Source organism: Peromyscus leucopus, chromosome 3, assembly GCF_004664715.2.
Source record: "Peromyscus leucopus breed LL Stock chromosome 3, UCI_PerLeu_2.1, whole genome shotgun sequence".
NCBI lineage: Eukaryota > Metazoa > Chordata > Mammalia > Rodentia > Cricetidae > Peromyscus > Peromyscus leucopus.
The window spans coordinates 13431729-13448037 of NC_051065.1; the positions used below are offsets into that span (position 1 = coordinate 13431729).

The 16309-nt window shown below is 35.4% G+C and overlaps 1 protein-coding gene across 1 annotated transcript in view; it reads left to right on the forward strand.

Annotated features, from left to right (window-relative positions):
- Bmt2 (base methyltransferase of 25S rRNA 2 homolog) overlaps positions 1 to 14451 on the forward strand; it is a 59557-nt gene extending 45106 nt beyond the window's left edge. The window contains exons 4-5 of the mRNA XM_028871790.2: positions 9236 to 9350; positions 11250 to 14451. Coding sequence (XP_028727623.1) covers positions 9236 to 9350; positions 11250 to 11879 — 745 coding nt within the window. The 3' untranslated portion in view covers positions 11880 to 14451. The remainder of the gene's footprint in view (positions 1 to 9235; positions 9351 to 11249) is intronic.
- The last annotated feature ends 1858 nt before the right edge of the window (positions 14452 to 16309 follow it).

The following is a 16309-nucleotide window of genomic DNA, read 5'->3' on the forward strand; positions in this document are numbered from 1 at the left end:
GAAGGTTCTGTTTCTGTTTTCTTTCCCTTACAGAGCAGTCTTTCTGGCTCATAAGTTAGAAAACCTTATAGTTACTGATTATACCCATGAATGAAATTTCACTAGGGAATGCCGTCTTTCGGTTAAAATAGCATAGAATTGTCAGTATTGAACCTCAGTAAACACTCACTAGTTTTATGTAGACTGCTTCAGAACAAACTTATGTCTTATTTTCTTTTGTTCTTAAATCATTTGTGTTTTGATAAATGCAGCTCATTTTTCATCAAAGGGAGATTAAAGTCATAAAAATGTTGCAAAAAAACTACTGTGGTTAAAAGTACTATGTAGATTATTATAATTTATGATTTTTAGAGAATTCTTACAAAAAATACATTTCATGCTAGAGTATACTGAACATAGTTGCATATTCCTAACCTAAAAAGCAATGAAAAATCATACTCAGAAATTTAAAAAGTCAGTTAAGACATTTTAGCTGTTGAATGTTAGTCATTGATTGATGCTATAATTTCGTTTGTTACTATGCATAAAATTGGGACGACCATATGCTGTATTTTTGTACAATTTTGTTTATGTTTGCTAGTTCTCTTTTATTTTCAGAAGTGTCCCAGATTGGATTGTATACATTATGATGACCATACTTATAAAATGCCACAACCTCACTCAGGTATAAAGGGACTAAGAAAAAAGATTTAGAGAACAGATAGAAGAACAAGTAAATGGCCATTGTAACGATCATATGGCTCTGCTGTTTCTAAGCCAGTAAAACTGTGTGTGTGTGTGTGTGTGTGTGTGTGTGTGTGTGTGTGTGTGTGTGTGTGTGTGTTTAGAGGAAGCAAGCATTAAAAAAATAGTAACTATTTAAAAGATACTCAATTTGAAAAGCTTACATTTGAAGAGCAGACAATCTTTGAGTGAGATATCAAGTAGCCTCAGCAACCAGAACACCTAAGAATGAAACATTTCCAGCCATTTAAAAGAGTAGAATTTGTTAACTGATACTGTTTTCTTGCTCTCTGCGAGGTAACAGGGAAATCGGGAAAAACAAATGTTAAGATTTTTAAAAAAGAAAGTATAATATTAAATGAGACAAATGTACATGGAGTTACAGATATCTTAGTTTATATTTTAATTTTTCAACTATATATTTCTGTATTACTATTTTTGGTTACTTAATAATATACATAGTAGTTTTCAAGTATAAGATGTTTATAGAGATAGAAAGCTTCAGAGCTCAATGATTGAACACCTGCCAAGCATACATGAGGCCTAAGTTCAGTGCCCAATACTAACCCAAACAAGCAACAGAAAGCAAGGTACTATTCACAAAATAATATCTGTGGTTTGTGTAGATAGTAACAATGGTGAATTGGTAGAAAATCTAACTTATTTTTGTTTTAACTCTAAGTGCAGTTCTTTTCTGTTGAGTAAAGAGAAAAAAATGAAAATATCAGAATATTGTTGCACGTTGTACAAGCTACCCATTCTGGAATGCTATTTTTAAAAGATATAGTACAAAAAAAAGTATATTACAGGTTGAATATCTAAATGATTGGGAACAGCAGTGCTTTAGATTTCTGATTTTTTTTTTCTTTTAAGGAATTATATACACATCCAACAAGATAGCTTAGAGATGGAACCCAGGCAGAACATCAGATTAATTTTTCACATGACACAAAGCCTAGAATTTAATTGTTACCCTATATGTAACAGCACTATGCTTTTGACTGACTCGCCATGAAGGTCAGCTGTGGAATTTTCCACTGAGGCATCATGTCCAGAGCTCAATCATTCTCAGCTTTTGGAGCATTTCAAGTTTCTCTGTTTTAGACTGGAGATGCTCTTCATGATCCATAGTTAGGGAAACACATGGGACAGAATGGTTTCCCTTAGACGAAGAGACTAACCTGCTCTATGTGCTGGTGGCTGTTCTTCATGCACACATTTCTGGAAGCCAAGCTTGTAAGTACAGGCACTCTGCAGTGAGATCCAGTCTCAAAAATATCCTGGAACATGGTATTTATAAGAGTTAGGAAATAATAGAGAAGTTGGATGGCTATAAGAAAAATTTTCAAAAGAAAAAAATTCATTATGTACCATGCTTTAAACAATAAATAATATATTTCTAATAGAATGTACATATTTTGTAATTCATAAAACTCATGACAGTTGACTTTAACTTGCAGGTATATCCACATTAAATGTAATACTGAGAGTTCAGCAATTCTCTGCTTTGAGTAGTACTCATAAATTTTACTGTTTCTATTGAGATGGCAAATAAGCTGTTATCTTTGGCATTATTCTAATTTGAGACCCTGCAAAAAAGTTTAAGTTACAGTGGTATGTAGGGAAAAACATAAACTCCAATTTTTTTTTTAATTGAAAATAGATTTTGTTTTTATACAATATATTCTGGTTATGGTTTCTCTCTTCCAACACCTCTCATATCTCTCCACTCACCCAAATCTACATCCTTTTGCTTTCTCTCTTATTAGAAAACAAACAGGTATCTAAAATAATAATAATAATAGATAAAACAAACAGAAATAAGATAAAACAAGTAAGTGAACAGAATAAAAAAAAAGCACAAGAAACACACATAGACACAGAGACACACATTTGCAAACACAGAAATCCCATGAAAACACAAAATCAGAAAACACAATATACAAGCAAAAGACCTATAGGGTTTAAAAGCCATGGCCACACAAAGCATTATGAGCCATACACACAGACACAAAATCCCTCCAAAAATACTATTGAGTTCATTTTGTCTTGGCCATCTACTGCTGGGCAGAGGCCCTCCCTTAAGTGGTTTGTGTAACCAGTGAGACTCCAGTGGAGATAACTAATTTTTCCTTTGTGAGTACTTATCAATTGGAGATAGTTTCTGGCTAAGGATGGGGACTTGTGTCCATTTCTCTCCCATCTCGGCACTGGGACCCTACCTAGCTTAGACCTGTGCAGGCCCTGTTTATGCTTCCACAGTCTCTATGAGTTTATGTGTGCATCAGTCCTGTTATATCTAGAAGATCTTGTTTCCTTTGTGTCCTGCATCCCTTCTGGCTCCTACAGTCTCTGCCTCATTTTCAGCAGAGTTTCTTGAGCCCTGAGGGGAAGGATTAGATGGAGATAACCCACTTAGGACTGAATTTTCTAAAGTCTCTCACTCTGTACACTTTGTCCAGTTATGAGTCTCTGTATTTATGAATTCCAGTCTTCAAATATTTTTAATCTATCTAATAAGATCCCTGCAATTGCTTGCAACCTTACTGTTTTGAAAAAATAGACTGTTAATATTGTTTGGAAGAAGTTTGAAAAGAAGGGAAAATCAAGTAAGGAAATCCTACTTGGTGTGTGTGTGTGTGTGTGTGTGTGTGAGAGAGAGAGAGAGAGAGAGAGAGAGAGAGAGAGAGAGAGAGAGAGAGAGAGAGAGAGAGAGAGAGAGAGAAACAGAGAGAGACAGAGAAACAGATCACTTGAGCATGAGAATTTTTAAATACTTATCAGATCTAGTATTCAGGTCTATACAGGATCAGATCCTGTATAGACCTGAATATAACCCAGTTTCAGTTATAGTATATAACCCAGTTATAGTATATAACCCAGTTTCAGTCAATGAGTCATATATTTTAGGTCTAAAACTTCTACAATGAAACTTATGAGATAGCTGCCCCTATTTAAAGTGCTACAATAGGAAGTGAAACTGCCAATTATTAACATCCCTATGGGGTTTTCAGCCCTCCATCTGCCCTTGTTTGTTTTACCAAGCTGATGGAGAGCCTTTCTGTCTCTCCCCAGTGGCTCTCCTGTGTATTATGTAGTTGATGAAGACTCCTTACCTAATTTTGGATTGCCAAAATCAAAGCAGGCATCTTCGGTCATAATGTTTAACCAAATTGTGAGGTGTTTCTGCATTCAGTTTATTCTTATAAAAATAATGGCCAGTTTCTCAGGATTGAGTAACTGTATGAAAGAATATATGGATATATTTATGGAAGAATATATACATTTAATTTCAAGAATATCCTTTATGGTTTTGGAGATGATATTACTCCATTTATTATTTATAATTCCCATCTGAACTCAGTTTGGCTTTTTGTATAGAAGGACTTGAGAAAATAATTCAGAAAGCAGTGTATTTGTATAGCAGTACCCTAAGTTATATTCCTGCTGTGTGTAATTGAAAGATAGTGACTGCTTATCATTTATCGTGAAACCTATGGAATGCTTGGCATACAAATACTCAGCTTGTGTTTAAATAAATGAGAGAATAAACATGGGCATAAGTGAATAAAATAAAGACTTGAGGATAGTTATTTCTAGAAAATGCTATGTTTTAAACTGAAGAGTATTCTGAAGAACTTAACCAAAATGAAGTGTGAGCCTTTAGGTGAAGTGTTTGTGAAAGTATACAAATATGAAGAGCTCTGGATTTTTCTCTCAATTCTCTAGAGAAGTGATTTTTGGATTTCAACAAAAAGTTATTACTTATATACATTTTCTATTTAAGCCATCAATGATAGCGGTCAGAGTACAGAACTTTTAAACTATAAATGTAAGTGTGAAGGAGTCAAGTCTTATGGATGAATTGTCTTCCTCAAGTCTTACGGATGAATTGTCTTCCTCAACCCCAAAACTTCTAAATAATGCTATTTGCCTTAAAAAACATTCAAGAGGAAAAACCTATCTCCAAAACTTTCTGTTCTGTTCTGTATTCACTGTAGGTTCAATTTACACAGTATAATAGCCGTTCTGAAAGTGTGGGGAAGTCTCTGGTTCAAAGAATTCATAGTATTGTAAGATTATCCATTCTCTCCTGGTTACAAGAGAGCTGTTATGTGATGCCAGACTTTCCCTAGAGCTTGACAGGAGTGCAAAAGTAAGAAAGACCTGGTGAACTCAGTGCCTAGCTCAGGACCATTCCAGGCTTCCTAACTAACCACTGTATTAGATTATAAAGCTCTACGTGCAGAGATGTTAGTGATACTCTGCTGTGCCTAGCAAAGCCTCACATAGTTACCGTATGTGTAAAGGAACTCAGTAATTCGGTGAATGTATTCTCTGTTAGGAGAAATTATAAATAAAGTATACCACCAGTTCCCAGTTATGTCGGTCTCATGATTGCACTAACTTTGACTTTATAACATGGGGGTGGATTGAGGCTAGAAACAAAAAGTTAATACTCTTCTACCCTTCGTTTTCTTGTTGCCCTAGAGTATCTTTCCAGTCTGTATACCATTCAGTAAGGTGAAATGCCTACGAGTGTTGGGAGTAGAATGGAACTCTAGAAACATGGCAAGTGGTTCCAAAGAGATGGAAAATTAAAATGTTGAAGAATAAACTACTCAAAATGCTCTCCTTAAAAAAAAATCTATATATTTATATACTTTTAAAAAACAATGATCCAGTATCAGTATCTACTATTTAGCTTCTTCCCCTAGTAACAACACGACAGTAGATACAGTTTTATCTAGACTTACATTTAACTACCCAGAGTGAAAACAAGATCAATTTAAGTATTTGCTTTGAAACTAAAAATGTAAAACACTTTTTTTTTTCTCCCATTGCTGGGAACCAAACCTTACTCGTTGAGCATGCTAGACTAGTGAGCTACATTCAGCCTCAAAGAAAAATATGTTTATGTTTAGCATATAAGAAACCTTAAGACAGAAGTTCAGATATATTAATTTTAAAACATGGCAAGTGTGAAAAGAGACCAACTGTGTTAAGAGAAAAAGCAATAAATAATTTTAAAAGTATAGGCATATTTGTGGTGATGAGAGATCTATACATCTATAAAAATTACTAGTATTCCTGCTGACTATGCCTCCTTTTAAGAAATTATGTTCATTGCTCAGACTTACTTTCAGGACAAGGAAACAACACATTATAGTATACTGCAAGGAAACTAACAGGAGGTTTCTACTGTCATTCCTCTGTGGTTTGAATTCCCTTTTGTTCCTTTGGTATCCAACATGACAGACAAGAAGTTGAGCTGTCACATACAAACACTATATTGGGATTGCATTTTAGTCAGGATTTCTTTTTTTAAAAAATCAATGGAATACATATAGATAAATACAAGGAGAAGAGAAGAATTATTTGAAGAAATTGGCCCCATTTTGCCTAGTTTGGAATCTGTTGTGTAGACCTAGTTTGCTGTGGACCCAGGAAATAGGAGATACTGCAGAATGAGTCTGGAATCAATCTGAAGGAAAACTTTCTTTTTCTTTAAGCAACTCTGTTCTTTTTCTCTTAGCTTTTGATTGATTGCATGAAACCTGCACATTTGTAGAGGGCAGTCAGCCTTATTCAGAGTTCTAATATAAATACAAATCTTATCTTTAAGAAGTACCTCCATGATATCTAGACAGGTATTTGATCAGATATCACAGATGATTTGAAGTTCTGATACTGCCCTCCCACGCTGCCTCATAACTTGATGTTATTTCTAGTATTAGCGGGAAACTTTCTGAATGTCCTTTTTATACAGTCTTATTGTTAACATACGAAGAAAAAGCTTATGCATGCTTCATTAAGTATATTGCTTTCACAAGTAACTCACTGACATATAATAAGATGTTAATTTGAAATTTGTGATCACCAGTAGTTCAATACAAAGAATTAGCAAATATGCTGTGTAGCTAGAGTTTTCCTGCCTTGCCCACAGTCAGGACAAATCTCTGTCACCCGCCAGTCCCACTGCTGCTCAGACCCAACCAAGTAAACACAGAGACTTATATTGCTTACAAACTGTATGGCCGTGGCAGGCTTCTTAAATATCTTAAATTAACCCATTTCTATAGATCTATACCTTGCCACATGGCTCGTGGCTTACCAACATCTTCACATGCTGCTTGTCATGGCAGTGGCTGGCAGTGTCTTCCTCCGCCTTCCTGTTGTCTCAATTTTCCTCTCTGTTAGTCCCGCCTATACTTCCTGCCTGGCCATTGGCCAATCAGTGTTTTATTTATTGACCAATCAGAGCAATTTGACATACAGACCATCCCACAGCAATGCTGAAAACAGAAAGTAGTCCAGCAGTATTGTATATATCCACATGCAGTTTTTTGTTTCCTGACTTATCCACGTCTTTACCTGTTCATGTATTTTTAGAACTAATTTTTTCAAATATTTCCATTACCTCAATATCAACACAGGATAACACATGTTCAGTAAATTCAGTTGCTTCTTCCTTTTAAGTAAAGGATAATGATATTTTTATTGCTTGATCTGTTAATATTAATTTTGAATGTCAAAGAACTTGGCATTCTAGGACATACTTGTAATTGTCACGCTCAGGGCTGAGGCAAAAGGATCATGAGTTGAAAGTCATCCTGGGCTAGAAGCCAGCTGGCTGCAGAACAAGTTCTAGGGCATCTTGGACTGTATAGCCAGACCCTGCTTTTTAAAAAAGTATATGTACCAGACAGTGATTAAATATTAAATAGATCGTCTCATTTTATCCTGCTTATCCCTGCATTACATATTAAAAGACAGATCAATGTTTCTGTTATTTTAATCTTTAATTTCAAAACTCATATGCTTAATTATAGCCTCAAGGGTTAGAATAGTTATTGATTAGTATATACAATATTACATATATTTATTGATTCTCTTTTGTTCTAACTGGCTGTCATCTGGATATTCAAACTTGCACAAGTATATGCTAGGTATTTCTCTGGTTGTTGGCTAGACTTTTTACTCTGATTGAGCATTTTGTAACTTATGCCATAAGAATTTGCTGGCTTCTATCTTCCTTCAACTAGTGTTTTGTCACATTTAAAAACTACCTATGTAATCAGTTTACAAGTGATTATTTGCTATAGACATCATCCAGATTACATGTGATAGTCTTCACCTAGATCAGCCGTGGCACAGAAGGTCACCTCTCGAGTTTCCAGAGCAGTTATTGTCAGTGAGAAGGTTTCTGGGTGTTTGTTGCAGAAGCTGACATTTATCTGATTTTTCTAGTAAAAACAAGTTATATTATGAATTGGGGTGAGGTGGGAATAGTCCACTTGGAGAAACTGCTAATCCTCTATACTCCTATAACCTGTTCAGATAAATTCTTAAAATTACATTTTATTGACAAAAGTTTTTTTTAATTGATTCGTCTTTTGGGTACTGTCTTGTGTTGTGTACTGTAGTAGAGAAGTGCACTGTAGATGATTTGTAATAAAACAGATGACTGTTGTTTGTATAAAATGTTAGCACATCAAGCTCTAGCTGAATATATTACCTCCTTATTGCATTTCTTCTCTAAAACATCACTTTTAGATCTGTAGTTTAAAACCTCTCTAAAGTAAATGCTAAAACAAAGTTAGGCAAGTCTCTATCTATACTTTAGCCTTCAAAAAATACCAACATTCTATTCTTACACAATTATTTATGTTCTTTTCCCTTTATTTTTCCAATGTGTACTCATAAATTTTGTGGAGAAAATTATTATAACATTAGTTAAAGTGGCATATGTTCAAAGTTGAAACAGTCATACTATTTTAATTATTGTTTTTATTTATAATGTAGGGTTGGGACTGACAAGAGGCTGTTGTCTACTGCCTAGAGCCATATTGAACTTCATTCTGATTAAATTTGCTACCTCTTTTTCTGCTAGTTTGGGAAATGACAAATACTTGCATACAATAAGAAAGTTCTCTGATTTAAAGAATATAATTTATTGTTTTCCTTTGGTTCATTTAAGCCATTCAGACAAATTAAAGTGAAATCCAAAGATACAATTCTATTGACTATTGAGAATTAGAGTTTATTTTTTCTTATACAGTAGTTCTCAAGATGTATTGTATGGGTTTAAGACACTTTTGGAGTCTATGCTAGAGAAAAATTATTTTCACAAAGTTACCATTTGTTTTGTTTGTTTGTTTTTCACTTTCTTCTGTGAGAGTAGTGTTTTCTGAGTCTTTCTTCCTGGCAGGAATACTACAGAATCATCAATGCTCAGACAGCTGCTGGAATCCACTGTATGACAGATACTAAACAGATCAAGAAATAGAAAACATTGCCTCATTTTTTACAGCCACTTTGAAACTGTTTTTATATAAAGATTATTTTTGTTTTGCCATAGAATGCATAGATGTAACCACATCATCAGCATTTCTTCATGCCCTCTTCCTAAGACACGAGCTAATAATCTACGTGATAATCTTTATTCTCGTGTGTGAATTTCAACTTTGTTATTTTCAGCTTGCTTTTTAAAGCATGTGTCTGTTTCCAGGTTGCTTCAAGCCTCTGAAAAGATCAGATTGCTTGATGTTGGCAGCTGCTTTAATCCGTTTCTGAAGTTTGAAGAATTTCTAACCGTTGGCATAGATATTGTACCTGCTGTAGAGGTATGTGGTTTTATTTACAAACTTGATTTTTTTTTTACATGTGTCTTTAAAAAGGAAAAGCACTGTCTTTACATTCTTAAGATAGCAAAGATATACTTCCTGTCTACCAACTAGTAATTTGAATTTCTATTCAAAACTAAATACATATTCTGAAAATTTTTTGCATTTCGCTAACTAATATTAACATATTTTCTTTGTTCTGTTTCTTCTTTATATCTAGAAAGTCAGGATTTAGAAGTATGCTATAGTAAAATCTTTGTGATTTAAAATCTGTAGGTTACAGAGATGTCTTTGTAAACATCTTTGTTGCAAAGAGTAAAATACAAAAGGTAAGTGTATTGCTTAGGATCCATAGTTGTCTGCCTCTGAACAACACACACAAAGGTTCTCCTGCCTTAGCCTCCCATCTTACTGTAGGGTGCTGAGATTCCAGCTGTGTGCAGTGCTCTTTATATGAGCTCCAGGGGCTCAAACTCAGGCTGTCAGGCTTTCAGGGCAGTGTTTTTACCCATGGAGCCATCTCCCAAGCCCTGCACTACTTTCTTATTTTATATTTCTGTAGCATTTGAGTGTCCAGCCAAATAGGAAATATTTATTTCTTTGTTTGTTGTATTCTCCTTACTCATTTGATAGTGTTAATTAAATTTAATGTGTAATTTGCTTCAAGGAAGGAATTAACTTCTTAATAGAATAAAAGTAGTGTCAGTATCATTTTTAAACGTTTGACTGAACTTTAAAGAGCGTTAGCATCATTCTGCATATAGAAAGTTCATAAATCTTCCTGCATTATCTGTCAGTTCCCTTTCTGTCACTGTCACAAAGTACTTGACAAAGGCAGATTTAGGAGGTCAAGTTATTTTTGTCTCACGATGTCAGAGGTTGCAGTCAGCTAGCGTATTCATTCTGAGCCTGAGGCAAGGCTGACTCCTCAGATACAGATAGAGATGGACACGGAGACAGCATCCATTGCCTGGAACTAGGCTTCAGCTCCTACAGTTTCTGTCTCCTCCCAATAGTCCATTCACCTGGGAACTCATCACCTGATGAGTCCACTAATGTGTCACTTTTCGGTTTCAGTCTCCTCCCTTCCTCCTGACATCCAGGATGTGAGTTCCAGCAGTAGGTGTGCAAGCCTGCAGCATACATTCTTTGCTAAAGAATTGAGTTACAAACTGTGTAACAATTTCCAGCTCTGATCACCTCCTTAGAAGTTCTTTTTTTTTCTTTTTCTTTTTCTTTTTCTTTTTTTTTTTTTTTTTGTCATATTTGGCTAACTGTTGATAATAAACTGAATATAAATGTGCCTAACATTAGAAATGAATCATTCCTGTATGTTCTTATCCAAATTAAATTCTAAATAAGCATCAGTTTTTAAAAGGTGCTTTAAATTATTCCTAATTTTGAGAGTGTGCATATATTTGTTTGCATGTATAAAATGATGATTAGAAGTTACAGGGGCTTACTTAGTGAAAATTTTTAAGTTTAGTTGAGAACAGGGCATAGTGGTACACACATACAATCCCAGCACTTGAAAGGAGGAGATGGGTTCAGGAGCCCTGAGTTAGCCTTGACTTTGACGTTTAAGACTACCCTGGACCACAGGAGACCCTGTCTCAAAAAAACAAAAAATAATGGAAGAAAAGAAAATCTGTATAGAGTTAGAAGGAAAAGGTCGTCATTACTGAGTTCTATCGAAAAGCTGTGAGATGTTAAATATTGTGGTGTGAAACTTACGTTATATGTTGAACATATTCTTGAAACTGTTTTTGTTTTTTTTTTCTCATTATGTCACCCAGGCTGGCTTCTAACATACACAGTCCTGAGTACTGGGATTACAGGCATGCCTACAACACTCTTTGAAATTCTTAACATGCCTTCATTGTTGTTTTCTTTCTACAGAGTGTGTACAAGTGTGACTTCCTGAACTTGCAGCTTCAGCAGCCACTCCAGCTTGCACAAGACGCTATAGATGCTTTTCTGAAGCAGCTGAAAAATCCTATCGATTCTCTTCCTGGAGAACTTTTCCATGTGGTTGTTTTCTCTCTCCTCCTGTCCTATTTTCCGTCACCCTACCAGCGATGGATTTGCTGCAAGAAAGCCCATGAGCTGTTAGTGCTGAATGGCTTATTGCTCATCATCACCCCCGATTCCTCCCATCAGAACCGGCATGCTATGATGATGAAGAGCTGGAAGATTGCTATAGAATCCCTGGGCTTTAAGCGCTTCAAGTATTCAAAATTTTCTCATATGCATCTCATGGCTTTTAGGAAAACCTCCCTTAAAACCACCAGTGACTTGGTTAGTAGGAACTATCCAGGGATGTTATATATTCCTCAAGATTTCAACAGTGTAGAAGATGAGGAGTATTCTAATCCTTCTTGCTATGTTCGATCAGATGTAGAAGATGAACAACTAGCATACGGTTTCACAGAGCTCCCTGATGCTCCTTATGACTCAGATTCTGGAGAAAGTCAAGCCAGCTCTATTCCATTCTATGAGCTAGAGGATCCCATCTTACTTTTAAGTTAATATAAAAGCAAAAAGCCCTTCTTTCTATTCCAGACTCCTAAACTAACTGCTTACACTAATCAGAATACTAACGTGAACTCAGTATTTAAAGCCTGGTTTGCAGAGAAGAAATGCAAACGTTTACAGAGTTTGCTATTTTTTTCTACTTCTGGATTTCAAAATTTATTCTTATATAGGAAGCTTAAAGTTTCATGCAGAGTGACTTTGTCTTAGCAGAAACCACTGTTCCTTTAGCATTTTGCATTAAGATTTTAAAAGGTACCTCTTTTCTCTATAGTGCTGTTGTGAAGTCTAATTTACTGTGCATTTTCCTTTTTAGTCCAGTGTTGACTTTACACCATTGTCCTGAGGAACCTTAAGATGTGTAGAAAGCTGTAGATTGCACTTTGATGACTCACAAGTTAAATATTTCACACATAGGTTGGTTTAGTTGTTCATGGTACACTTTTCTTTTAAACTGTTACCTATTACAGAAAACATTTTCTACTCAGCTTCATCTACTGATACAGTGTTTCTGAACTTTTTGAAATTGGTGACAACTCTTAATATTAAGCTCATTTGGAAACATTAGACATTGGAAGAGACATTTCCCGAAGTATGTTCTAATTTCATTAACACAGCACAGCAAACACCATTGCTAAAGTAATATTTCCATGACTTTCTTACTGATTTAGGCTTTGGTGTTCAGTCTGTTTTACCTGTGAAAGTTCATTTTTATTTTTAAAACTCAGAGTACATTTATAAAATGTTCTGTTTAAGCAAGGAGCAATGTTTAATACTCAACACTGAGACCACCTTTGTGAAAGGGTTTGCACTTAGAAGAGTATATTCTATTGAGACCAGCTCTGATAGGGTCCTACCTGTCCATTAAGGCACTGCTGCACTACAAGTTTGGAATTACATGAACGTTTTTGAAATTAACCCTCTACTGATAATCTCGTAGAATGGTCTTGACCTTTTAATATTCTAATTTCTTTCTAAGCCCTAGCAGATAATTTTCTGTGACTATATAAACAATTAGTTGGCTGTGGGAAATTTCCCTTTCCACATTGATAAATGCCTTTCTGTGTTTCTGAATCAGAAGCAAATGATTAACGAGAAATATATGTCCAAACAAGACAAGTTTAAACAGTTAAAAACATATAGTCCACATTGTCTTGTCAGCCAGCAATTGTCATGTAAACTATCATTTTTAAGAGTGCCACTGTGTGGATTTTTTTCAAGTGGTTATTACATTAAAATTACCTCATACTGAGGTTTTTGCACTGAAATATAACAGTTTCAGATTTCATGGTTAATGGTGTGTGTGTGTGTGTGTGTGTGTGTGTGTGTATGCGCACAAGCGTGTGTGCCTGCGCACACGTGTGCATGTGTGTATTTTTAAAAGGAAACTTGCATTTTCAATAGTTAATCCTAAATTTCATAAACTGCACTTCTTTACTCTGGTAAACTGATGTTTTTGTGCTTATTGTGAATTGCTATAGTTAACTTTGAATGTCAAATTTTATTTAGAAATACATAAACTTACCCTTTAAGATAGGTTCATTGTGTATATCCAATATTTCAAGTTCAGTTTCACATGCTAAATTAATGAAAGTGACATGATTATAACTAATTTTAGAAAGGTCAGTTGTGTAAATGCAATAAACATTGGTTATTCAAATATGCCATAAGTAACTTGAAATTTTTCATTTGCTTTCAATAGCATACAGTTCTATAATTATTAGAGTTGATATTTCTTTTCATTTAGGCACTACAGGACACTATCTTAGAGCTCCCTCAAAAGAAAAGACAAAGAATGAAAACGCACTGTATTCAGGATAAAACAAAACTATGTTTTGGTAGCATCCCTCTTACCATACTCTCTTGTTTTATTTACTAATTACAATTCTAAGAGAAAAGAAAACAATACACCAAATGAAATTGCTTTGAAAGTAAATGAAACAGTGCTTTGGAAAGTTGATCTAGCTATGACCTACAGCAAAATATGTTGGTGCTATACATTCTTCTGATTGTTTACTGATGTTGAGTCTGCTCTTTCCAAGGTGTGCATGATGTATTTTAAGTAGTACTTAAAAATATCTCTTTATAAGAACTACTACCACTTAGTATAAATATGTTTGATTTTATATCATTTGTTACTGTAAACTCAGCTTACTCAAATTAGAACTTACGCCAATACGTATTCCACAAGGCCAGTTGAGGGTGTAAGTGCTGAAACATGAGCAGTCACTGGGTTGGGGCCAGATTATATAAGTAATGACCAGTGAAGTTAGTAGGGCCTCTCAGTATTGTATGGGTACGTTAAAAATGGTTTCATTTGGATATAAATAATTTAAGGGACTTCCCGTCACATTTACAGCAATCCCTCCAAAATAATCCGTTATTTCAAAAACAGACGATAATCATGTGGTTGGTTGGGCTCATCGGGATTGTGAACAGATCATGTGCTTTTATCATAGTTGCAAAGTGGTTGGAGATAGTATACCTGAAAATGTACGTCCGTGTTTGTTGTATTTTTTCACATTTTGTGAACAAAGCACATTTATTAAAAAATTTAAATTTTCTAATATTCTTTGTCTGTTGCTTGTAAACTGAAAGGCTTTGTTGTTGTTGTTGTTTCTGGTTTTTGGAGACAGGGTTTCTCTGTGTAGCCCTTGGCTGCCCGGGAACTTGCTCTGTAGAGCAGGCTGCCCTTACATTCAGAGATCTGCCTGCCTCTGCTTCTCATGTGCTGGGATTAAAGGTGTACAGCACCACTGCCCAGCAAGGCCACTGCCCAGCAAAGCTTTTGATCTTTGGTGTGTTTCACCAAGAAATTTGAAAGCTGATTGGCAATTTAGTATCATAAATTCACTCCAGAGATCCAGAGAGTGCAGGTGATTTCCAGTTAACGAACACTGCCATCTTCATGAAATACCAGCAGACATTCTTATTAAGTATATGTCCACCATATGTCATTGATTCTCAAAGAAAATAAAATGTGATGGCAGTTGTTATAGTTAAGTATATCTGCCCCTTTAGGCCAGTGTTCAGCTTTCTCATGAAAGATTTTTAATTGAACAATTGATTGTATTTTACTGTGTACAATATGCTGGGGAAACAGCAGGCATGGGACTGACCATAGTCCCCTGGCTTTCTTGGCGCTTATAATATAATGGAAAAGTCAAGCATCCTTGTCCCATTTTCTGTGTGAGGAACGACTGCTTACTGATCCTATAGGTTTCCTGCTTCAGCTTAGAATCCTGCCTTTATTTCCCAGAAGTGGAATAAGAGTTGTGGGGCAGAAGGTTTTAAACACTCACAAACACATGCACACAAGCACAAGAACCGTTCAGCAAATAGGATTGCTCAGCACTCCAGAAAAGCACAAGCTAAGTAGAAAATCTGATTGTAAAAGTAATAAAAACACACTGGAGCACTTGTCCATTTCCCACAATTCCTTGAGTTCAGTACAGCAGTGACACTCCTCAGTAAGCAGTCAGTGGAGGGTAGAATTAAGATTTGGTCCGGGAAGGTAGCTCAGGGAGAGAATGTGCTTAGCATGTACAAGGCCCCAGCTTCAATCTCCTGCACTACATTAATAAAACACCAGTGTTTCACATTATTACATAATGAAGGTAGAAACTCATAGTGTCTATAGTAGTCAATGGAGAAAAATCACATGATCCACTGTGAACACTGACCCCTGACAGTATCGGTCTTTGTATTGTGCAGTGCCCAGAGGATAGGCATTTTACCATAGCCAGCAATTGCAGTAACTTTTAGGCCTTCCTACAAGTGTTATAAAGGAGAGAAGTTTCCTAAATTTCAACAATTGGAACGTATTTGATTTAGCTTTAACTTTGATTTGAATGTAGTATCCTTAAATTGAATGCTTTATCCTAAAAATAGGTCCACAATTTCAGTAGCTCACTGTGTTTTGAGGTTTGTTTTGTTGGGGGTTTTGTCTGTTGTATTTATTTCCTTTTATTGAAACAGACTTACCATGTAGTCTAAGATGGCCTCAAACTCCCAGAAATTCTCTGGCCTCGGTCTCCTAACTCTTGGAATTGGAGACTTGAGCCACCACACCTGTCTTGTTAAGATAATATTCCTCTTACTTGTAACTCTACTTAATAGTAATTTGTATTTAATAGAAATAGTTTCCATCTTAGCTTTATTTTTTAAAGGATTTATGTTATGTGTATGAGTGTTTGCCCACGTGTATGTGTGTACCATTTCCAAACTCCCAACTCCCCTGTAATGGAGTCCAAAATCACAGAAATAGCTGAAGTGTCTGTGACAGAATTCAGAATCTTACTTTGTAAAAGAGGTAATGACATACAGAGGAATCAAACAGTTGCACAAACGAAGGAAATCCAAGACCTTGACAGGATAATCTCCAAAGTAAATTTTAAACAGTAATTGGAGACAGAGTCTGAATTATG